General features: G+C 48.0%; 1 protein-coding gene across 2 annotated transcripts in view; it reads right to left on the bottom strand.

The window, feature by feature from the left end:
* LOC123740272 (E3 ubiquitin-protein ligase RNF19A) overlaps positions 1–10921 on the bottom strand; it is a 40675-nt gene continuing 29754 nt past the window's right edge. For both annotated transcript variants that reach the window (XM_045714121.1, XM_045714120.1), the window contains 3 exons: positions 10472–10685; positions 3463–3591; positions 1–3322 (listed from right to left, as the gene is read on the bottom strand). In XM_045714121.1, the coding sequence (XP_045570077.1) occupies positions 2590–3322; positions 3463–3591; positions 10472–10685 (1076 nt within the window). In that variant the 3' untranslated portion in view covers positions 1–2589. The remainder of the gene's footprint in view (positions 3323–3462; positions 3592–10471; positions 10686–10921) is intronic.

Raw genomic sequence — 10921 nt, forward strand, 5'->3', positions numbered from 1 at the left:
AAAAGGTAAGATGTATTTATTTTTTTTAGATATGCATTTTACACACATTGTAAAAGGGAAATTAGCAAACTAATATACAGATACCTTTAAATGTCATTCTAGCCTGGTCCCCAGATCTGTTTTGTGTCGTCTTTCCAACTCCTTTGGTCATTACCACATCAAAACAGATCTGGGGACAAGGATAATGTCATTCTGCACAAATTAGAAAATCTACCTGGCACTAGTGTTTAAAGTATAGGACAGGAAATGGACAGGGCAGAGAATGAAAACAACAGGAAATGGACAGGGCAGAGCATTAAACAGGAAATGGACTTAAACAACAGTAAATAAACCCAAAACAGCGTGTGTGTGTGTGAGGGGAGGAGAGGCAGCAGCATTTAAAATCAGTCCAGAGACGTCATCATTAGAGCGACACGTCTTCATAGACCGGCGGGAGACACGGAACAGATGCCATGCGGCCCTGACGGCACACTATTCTCTATATAGTACACTACCTGTGCACTGTGTCGGGGAATAGGCTGCCATTAGGGACACAAGACAGGAATAGAGGGGGGAGGGGAACCTAAGCTGATGATATCCCCATTCATACACTCTGAGCATTGCAGTACATTTACGTAACAAGTCTGGTTAACAACAGGTGCGGAGGCAGACTCTGGCCTCCCGTTATTGGCGTAGCATTTGTAAAGCGTATTGGACAACAACAAACAAACAAAAGCAGTCTGTGTATATATATATATATATATTCCTGTCTTTGACATTTTACCACATGGTGTAGAAATGCTGCAGCCAGGTGCAGTCTGGGGGATGGCAAACAGACGTCGTCAAGGGTTACCAGGAACAAGAGTTCTCGAGAGCCTGAGTGCTGTCTTTGGTAGGCAATTGAACGAAGGCGTGTAAGTCTACCACAGTATTATGAAGCCCTACTCGTCCGGTATCTCTCCTGACATGGTCAGAGAGAGAGACCATCTGAAATCTGTTGTTTTAGGAGGTTTTTAAAGTCTAGAAGACATGGGGAGAGATGCAGACAATTGTCTTTTCAAAAAGGCACAATGGAGTAATAACCAATGTATATAAACCCTGGATTGCTGATGTTATGTATTGGCCATTGAGACGTTTTGAAGCAACCGGTCGGCCATTTTGTTTCTCCCCATTAGGAACAGGCCTCCAGAGGAATGAATGGAATTCTACAGTATTTCAATCAAACGTTTCAAGAACAACATTACATGTATTTAAGTATTTTTTGTTGTAGTGGGGACAGTTACATTACTCTAAAAAGGGAAAATGTTATTTTGAAAAAAAAAAATTATTTGTATGTTTAGCTCACATAATATAATGTAAAAGTTCGCATTAAGGTGTCTGTAATGGAATACGTATTGTTAAAACCAATTAATAAATGCATTTCTTTAGCTTCCAAAACATTATTTACAACGGAGAGGGGAGAGCCAAGATGGAGGCCCGGTGGCTTCAACACAGCGCCCCCTGTCAGTCATCTAGTGTTTATATAAACCACTGGTTATAACAGATATGAAAGTTATCTTATTATGTGAGGTGAAAGCTGCTTCAGCATGAAAAAATAACAAAGAAAAAAAACTATTTTATTTTATTGCCGGTTGAAAAATATTTGTTAAACCATTTCAAGGAAGTGACTCTCTCATTGGTGGGTTGTGGCTATTATAATTAACCCTCAGCGTGATTCATCCATCTTCCAGAGACCCAGCTCTACTTCTACCTAGCAACAGTACTCTGCTCCAGTACTTTGTCCCTCTCAGCTAGCCGTAGATAGACTACTACCAGGCTTTTAAATTCCTTCCAGCGGGCTAGTATCGAATTATAATAAAGTACAAATCATCACTTAACAGAAGTGGCCTAATTATAAACTCATTTTAATACTAAAAAGAACAGTAAGGATAGTATTGCCTGGTTGATATTAAAGTTAAACTTTGCGTTTTGAGAGCTTGAAGGTTCCTGAACGATACGTCTTGATCCCCAGCTTGACTGACAGTCTGCCCGGAGGCCAGGGGCCTGGAGGCCCGGGTCCCGAGAGGTCAGAGGCCCGGAGGCCAGGGGCCCGGAGGCCAAAGGCCCAGAGGCCAGAGAGGTCAGGGGCCCGGAGGTCAGGGGCCCGGAGGCCAAAGGCCCAGAGGCCAGAGAGGTCAGGGGCCCCGGAGGTCAGGGGCCCGGAGGTCAGGGGCCCGGAGGCCAAAGGCCCAGAGGCCAGAGAGGTCAGGGGCCCGGAGGTCAGGGGCCCGGAGGTCAGGGGCCCGGAGGTCAGGGGCCCGGAGGTCAGGGGCCCGGAGGCCAGAGAGGCCAGAGAGGTCAGAGGTCAGAGGCCAGAGAGGTCAGAGGCCAGAGAGGTCAGAGGCCAGAGAGGTCAGAGGCCAGAGAGGCCAGAGGGGGATCACATGACAGGAAACAACAGCCTTCACCTTGCTGTTATAGAAAACAAGTCGACTGACTGAGCTGAGGTTTAAACGCTTCATTTCATTTCTACACTTCTGACCACAGAAACGTCCATTCAAAGCTTTTGTCTTCTGGAAGAAAGAAAAACAAATAGTATTCTGTGAAACCAAAAAGGGCTGTTTTTAGGTCTCAGATGTCAGTCTGAATACAGGAGTTGTGGAGCAGGCTGGAGGGACAGGCCTGCCGGTTCCTATTGGTCTCCTTCAGCAACTGTCCAATGGGAATGGCCCTTCCAGTAGTACAGTCACATTGGGCCTTCGCAGGACACACCTGGTTGATGTTTTCCTCAGCTATCAGACCCAGAGGGGAGACGGACACCTCCGGACAGGGTGAGGGACCGCCGGGGGAGTGAGGATGGGAGGGTAACGTCTCCAGCCGGTCTCCCTCTACTTCAGGAAGAGGGCTGACTGTGGCGAAGCGGGTGTGGTAGTCAGAGGAGGATCCATGGCTGCAGCTACAGGACGCCTTCATCACGTCCGGGTCAGAGCCGCCGCTGGACCCGGACAAGCGGGACGAGTGAGAGTCGGCCACGGAGGGTAGAGATCCGCTGAGGGAGGGAGAGTCAAACTCTGAGGAGTTGGCGCTCTGCTGCTCCAGGAGACCAGCGTCCATCTCCTCCCTCGTCTCCTGGGTCTTAGAGCCTCCTCCCTTCTTCAGCTTGCTTTTACTCCTCTTCCCCGAGGAAGAGGAGGAGGAGGTGGTGCCATCCTGGCCCTCTGAGGGGCATCCAGAAGGGCAGGACCAGCTACAGCGCCCAGCGTCTCTCCCATCATCCGTACTGCTGATACCAGAGTGGTAGTGTAGTTGACCACCAGACTTACAAGGCTCTATGTCCACCTGGACCTCCATACTGGTCCCGTCTCTACACGGGAGACAAAACACCACGAGACAGAAAGGAAGAGTCAAGTGGAACACACCTTTAACAGGGTGAGACGCAACAAGTCCTCCGTGGAGATCTCATTTAACAGAAATGTTCACATCTGTAAAAGACTTTGCCCTGACCTGTAGTTGAGAATGGATCCTGCCATCGCTTTGGTGCTGGCGTTGTCACTGACTGTCCCCAAGCTGAAGGTGGCCGACTCTCCACTCAGGCTACACCTCTCCTTCTGAACATCAGCCTGGACCTCCAACCTGGAGCAGGGGGGGAGGAGAGGGAGGAGAGAGGAGTGGGGAGTGGACAGTGGGGAGAGGACAGTGGGGGAGAGGGGAGAGGACAGTGGGGGGAGGGGAGAGGGGAGGACAGGGGGGAGGGGAGAGGAGAGGGGAGAGGGGAGAGGAGAGGGGAGAGGACAGTGGGGAGGGGAGAGGGGAGGACAGGGGGGAGAGGAGAGGGGAGGACAGGGGGGAGGGGAGAGGACAGGGGGAGGGGAGAGGAGAGGGGAGAGGACAGTGGGGAGGGGAGAGGACAGTGGGGAGGGGAGAGGACAGTGGGGGAGAGGGGAGAGGGGAGAGGACAGTGGAGAGGGGAGAGGACAGTGGGGGAGGGGAGAGAGGACAGTGGGGGAGGGGAGAGAGGACAGTGGGGGAGGGGAGAGGACAGTGGGGGAGGGGAGAGGACAGGGAGGGAGAGGCCAGGGAGGGGAGAGGAGAGGACAGTGGGGGAGGGGAGAGGGAAGAGGAGAGGGGACAGGGGAGAGGAGAGGACGGGATCAGACCTTGTGTATTTTGCCCGTCACAATACAAGGTGCCTACAGCCACATGGACCTACAACCACCTGACAGTAAGGTTGGCATCCTGTCCAGTCCTGCTGCCCAGTATCTCACTAGCCGACCACAAACGCCGACCCTGTACTATTACACTGGACCAATCACACTACTGACCCTGTACTATTACACCGGACCAATCACACTACTGACCCTGTACTATTACACTGGACCAATCACAGCACTGACCCTGTACTATTACACTGGACCAATCACACTACTGACCCTGTACTATTACACCGGACCAATCACACTACTGACCCTGTACTATTACACTGGACCAATCACACTACTGACCCTGTACTATTACACCGGACCAATCACACTACTGACCCTGTACTATTACACTGGACCAATCACAGCACTGACCCTGTACTATTACACTGGACCAATCACACTACTGACCCTGTACTATTACACTGGACCAATCACACTACTGACCCTGTACTATTACACCGGACCAATCACACTACTGACCCTGTACTATTACACTGGACCAATCACAGCACTGACCCTGTACTATTACACTGGACCAATCACACTACTGACCCTGTACTATTACACTGGACCAATCACAGCACTGACCCTGTACTATTACACTGGACCAATCACACTACTGACCCTGTACTATTACACTGGACCAATCACACTACTGACCCTGTACTATTACACTGGACCAATCACACTACTGACCCTGTACTATTACACTGGACCAATCACACTACTGACCCTGTACTATTACACTGGACCAATCACACTACTGACCCTGTACTATTACACCGGACCAATCACACTACTGACCCTGTACTATTACACTGGACCAATCACAGCACTGACCCTGTACTATTACACTGGACCAATCACACTACTGACCCTGTACTATTACACCGGACCAATCACACTACTGACCCTGTACTATTACACTGGACCAATCACAGCACTGACCCTGTACTATTACACTGGACCAATCACACTACTGACCCTGTACTATTACACTGGACCAATCACACTACTGACCCTGTACTATTACACTGGACCAATCACACTACTGACCCTGTACTATTACACTGGACCAATCACACTACTGACCCTGTACTATTACACTGGACCAATCACACTACTGACCCTGTACTATTACACCGGACCAATCACACTACTGACCCTGTACTATTACACTGGACCAATCACAGCACTGACCCTGTACTATTACACTGGACCAATCACACTACTGACCCTGTACTATTACACTGGACCAATCACACTACTGACCCTGTACTATTACACCGGACCAATCACACTACTGACCCTGTACTATTACACTGGACCAATCACAGCACTGACCCTGTACTATTACACTGGACCAATCACACTACTGACCCTGTACTATTACACTGGACCAATCACAGCACTGACCCTGTACTATTACACTGGACCAATCACACTACTGACCCTGTACTATTACACTGGACCAATCACACTACTGACCCTGTACTATTACACTGGACCAATCACACTACTGACCCTGTACTATTACACCGGACCAATCACACTACTGACCCTGTACTATTACACCGGACCAATCACACTACTGACCCTGTACTATTACACCGGACCAATCACACTACTGACCCTGTACTATTACACCGGACCAATCACACTACTGACCCTGTACTATTACACCGGACCAATCACACTACTGACCCTGTACTATTACACTGGACCAATCACACTACTGACCCTGTACTATTACACTGGACCAATCACACTACTGACCCTGTACTATTACACTGGACCAATCACACTACTGACCCTGTACTATTACACTGGACCAATCACACTACTGACCCTGTACTATTACACTGGACCAATCACACTACTGACCCTGTACTATTACACTGGACCAATCACACTACTGACCCTGTACTATTACACTGGACCAATCACACTACTGACCCTGTACTATTACACTGGACCAATCACACTACTGACCCTGTACTATTAGACTGGACCAATCACACTACTGACCCTGTACTATTACACTGGACCAATCACACACTGACCCTGTACTATTACACTGGACCAATCACACTACTGACCCTGTACTATTACACTGGACCAATCACACTACTGACCCTGTACTATTACACCGGACCAATCACACTACTGACCCTGTACTATTACACCGGACCAATCACACTACTGACCCTGTACTATTACACTGGACCAATCACACTACTGACCCTGTACTATTAGACTGGACCAATCACACTACTGACCCTGTACTATTACACTGGACCAATCACACTACTGACCCTGTACTATTACACTGGACCAATCACAGCACTGACCCTGTACTATTACACTGGACCAATCACACTACTGACCCTGTACTATTACACTGGACCAATCACACTACTGACCCTGTACTATTACACTGGACCAATCACACTACTGACCCTGTACTATTACACTGGACCAATCACACTACTGACCCTGTACTATTACACTGGACCAATCACACTACTGACCCTGTACTATTAGACTGGACCAATCACACTACTGACCCTGTACTATTACACCGGACCAATCACACTACTGACCCTGTACTATTACACTGGACCAATCACACTACTGACCCTGTACTATTACACTGGACCAATCACACTACTGACCCTGTACTATTACACTGGACCAATCACACTACTGACCCTGTACTATTAGACTGGACCAATCACACTACTGACCCTGTACTATTACACCGGACCAATCACACTACTGACCCTGTACTATTACACTGGACCAATCACACTACTGACCCTGTACTATTAGACTGGACCAATCACACTACTGACCCTGTACTATTAGACTGGACCAATCACACTACTGACCCTGTACTATTACACCGGACCAATCACACTACTGACCCTGTACTATTAGACTGGACCAATCACACTACTGACCCTGTACTATTAGACTGGACCAATCACACTACTGACCCTGTACTATTAGACTGGACCAATCACACTACTGACCCTGTACTATTACACTGGACCAATCACAGCACTGACCCTGTACTATTACACTGGACCAATCACACTACTGACCCTGTACTATTACACTGGACCAATCACACTACTGACCCTGTACTATTACACCGGACCAATCACACTACTGACCCTGTACTATTACACCGGACCAATCACACTACTGACCCTGTACTATTAGACTGGACCAATCACACTACTGACCCTGTACTATTAGACTGGACCAATCACACTACTGACCCTGTACTATTACACTGGACCAATCACACTACTGACCCTGTACTATTACACTGGACCAATCACAGCACTGACCCTGTACTATTACACTGGACCAATCACACTACTGACCCTGTACTATTACACTGGACCAATCACACTACTGACCCTGTACTATTACACCGGACCAATCACACTACTGACCCTGTACTATTACACCGGACCAATCACACTACTGACCCTGTACTATTACACTGGACCAATCACACTACTGACCCTGTACTATTACACTGGACCAATCACACTACTGACCCTGTACTATTAGACTGGACCAATCACACTACTGACCCTGTACTATTACACTGGACCAATCACAGCACTGACCCTGTACTATTACACTGGACCAATCACACTACTGACCCTGTACTATTACACTGGACCAATCACACTACTGACCCTGTACTATTACACCGGACCAATCACACTACTGACCCTGTACTATTACACCGGACCAATCACACTACTGACCCTGTACTATTACACTGGACCAATCACACTACTGACCCTGTACTATTAGACTGGACCAATCACACTACTGACCCTGTACTATTACACTGGACCAATCACACTACTGACCCTGTACTATTACACTGGACCAATCACAGCACTGACCCTGTACTATTACACTGGACCAATCACACTACTGACCCTGTACTATTACACTGGACCAATCACACTACTGACCCTGTACTATTACACTGGACCAATCACACTACTGACCCTGTACTATTACACTGGACCAATCACACTACTGACCCTGTACTATTACACTGGACCAATCACACTACTGACCCTGTACTATTAGACTGGACCAATCACACTACTGACCCTGTACTATTACACCGGACCAATCACACTACTGACATTGTACTATTACACCGGACCAATCACACTACTGACCCTGTACTATTACACTGGACCAATCACACTACTGACCCTGTACTATTACACTGGACCAATCACACTACTGACCCTGTACTATTAGACTGGACCAATCACACTACTGACCCTGTACTATTAGACTGGACCAATCACACTACTGACCCTGTACTATTACACCGGACCAATCACACTACTGACCCTGTACTATTACACCGGACCAATCACACTACTGACCCTGTACTATTAGACTGGACCAATCACACTACTGACCCTGTACTATTAGACTGGACCAATCACACTACTGACCCTGTACTATTACACTGGACCAATCACAGCACTGACCCTGTACTATTACACTGGACCAATCACACTACTGACCCTGTACTATTACACTGGACCAATCACACTACTGACCCTGTACTATTACACCGGACCAATCACACTACTGACCCTGTACTATTACACCGGACCAATCACACTACTGACCCTGTACTATTACACTGGACCAATCACACTACTGACCCTGTACTATTAGACTGGACCAATCACACTACTGACCCTGTACTATTACACTGGACCAATCACACTACTGACCCTGTACTATTACACTGGACCAATCACAGCACTGACCCTGTACTATTACACTGGACCAATCACACTACTGACCCTGTACTATTACACTGGACCAATCACACTACTGACCCTGTACTATTACACTGGACCAATCACACTACTGACCCTGTACTATTAGACTGGACCAATCACACTACTGACCCTGTACTATTACACCGGACCAATCACACTACTGACCCTGTACTATTACACCGGACCAATCACACTACTGACCCTGTACTATTACACTGGACCAATCACACTACTGACCCTGTACTATTACACTGGACCAATCACACTACTGACCCTGTACTATTAGACTGGACCAATCACACTACTGACCCTGTACTATTACACCGGACCAATCACACTACTGACCCTGTACTATTACACCGGACCAATCACACTACTGACCCTGTACTATTACACTGGACCAATCACACTACTGACCCTGTACTATTACACTGGACCAATCACACTACTGACCCTGTACTATTAGACTGGACCAATCACACTACTGACCCTGTACTATTACACTGGACCAATCACAGCACTGACCCTGTACTATTACACTGGACCAATCACACTACTGACCCTGTACTATTACACTGGACCAATCACACTACTGACCCTGTACTATTACACCGGACCAATCACACTACTGACCCTGTACTATTACACCGGACCAATCACACTACTGACCCTGTACTATTACACTGGACCAATCACACTACTGACCCTGTACTATTAGACTGGACCAATCACACTACTGACCCTGTACTATTACACTGGACCAATCACACTACTGACCCTGTACTATTACACTGGACCAATCACAGCACTGACCCTGTACTATTACACTGGACCAATCACACTACTGACCCTGTACTATTACACTGGACCAATCACACTACTGACCCTGTACTATTACACTGGACCAATCACACTACTGACCCTGTACTATTACACTGGACCAATCACACTACTGACCCTGTACTATTACACTGGACCAATCACACTACTGACCCTGTACTATTAGACTGGACCAATCACACTACTGACCCTGTACTATTACACCGGACCAATCACACTACTGACCCTGTACTATTACACCGGACCAATCACACTACTGACCCTGTACTATTACACTGGACCAATCACACTACTGACCCTGTACTATTACACTGGACCAATCACACTACTGACCCTGTACTATTACACCGGACCAATCACACTACTGACCCTGTACTATTACACTGGACCAATCACACTACTGACCCTGTACTATTACACTGGACCAATCACACTACTGACCCTGTACTATTAGACTGGACCAATCACACTACTGACCCTGTACTATTAGACTGGACCAATCACACTACTGACCCTGTACTATTACACTGGACCAATCACACTACTGACCCTGTACTATTAGACTGGACCAATCACACTACTGACCCTGTACTATTAGACTGGACCAATCACAGCACTGACCTGTTGAGGAAGTTTCCCATGGTGCTGCCAGAGAGAGATCCGGTGATGCTGGCCCCAGCCAGGGCCGTGGTGGAGGCGTTCTCACTCAGGTTGTCCCTCATGGTGCCCATCTGGTCCACGTGGCTCCCGCTGGCACTCAGACTGCCCGTCATGCCCCCAACGCTGCCCCCTCCGATGCTGGGGTTGTTCCTCGTGTCCGCCACAGAGGTCGTGTCTGAGGAGACGGGGGAGAGAGGAGGACTTCATCAGAGCCGCTCTATAAGAATGTTGGTTCTCTGCCTTCTATGACCTTGTCTTTTCTAGAAGGTCTGTAGTCAAACCTCACCTTTAGAACGTTCTCCTCCTTCAGAGGGTCAGAGGTCATCAGAGGCCACTCACAATGAGTCAGCAAACACAACTCAGACTAAACACCAGGTTACTCACAGTGTGTGTGTGTGTGTGTGTGTGTGA

The sequence above is a fragment of the Salmo salar genome, unplaced genomic scaffold, assembly GCF_905237065.1.
Source record: "Salmo salar unplaced genomic scaffold, Ssal_v3.1, whole genome shotgun sequence".
Taxonomy (NCBI): domain Eukaryota; kingdom Metazoa; phylum Chordata; class Actinopteri; order Salmoniformes; family Salmonidae; genus Salmo; species Salmo salar.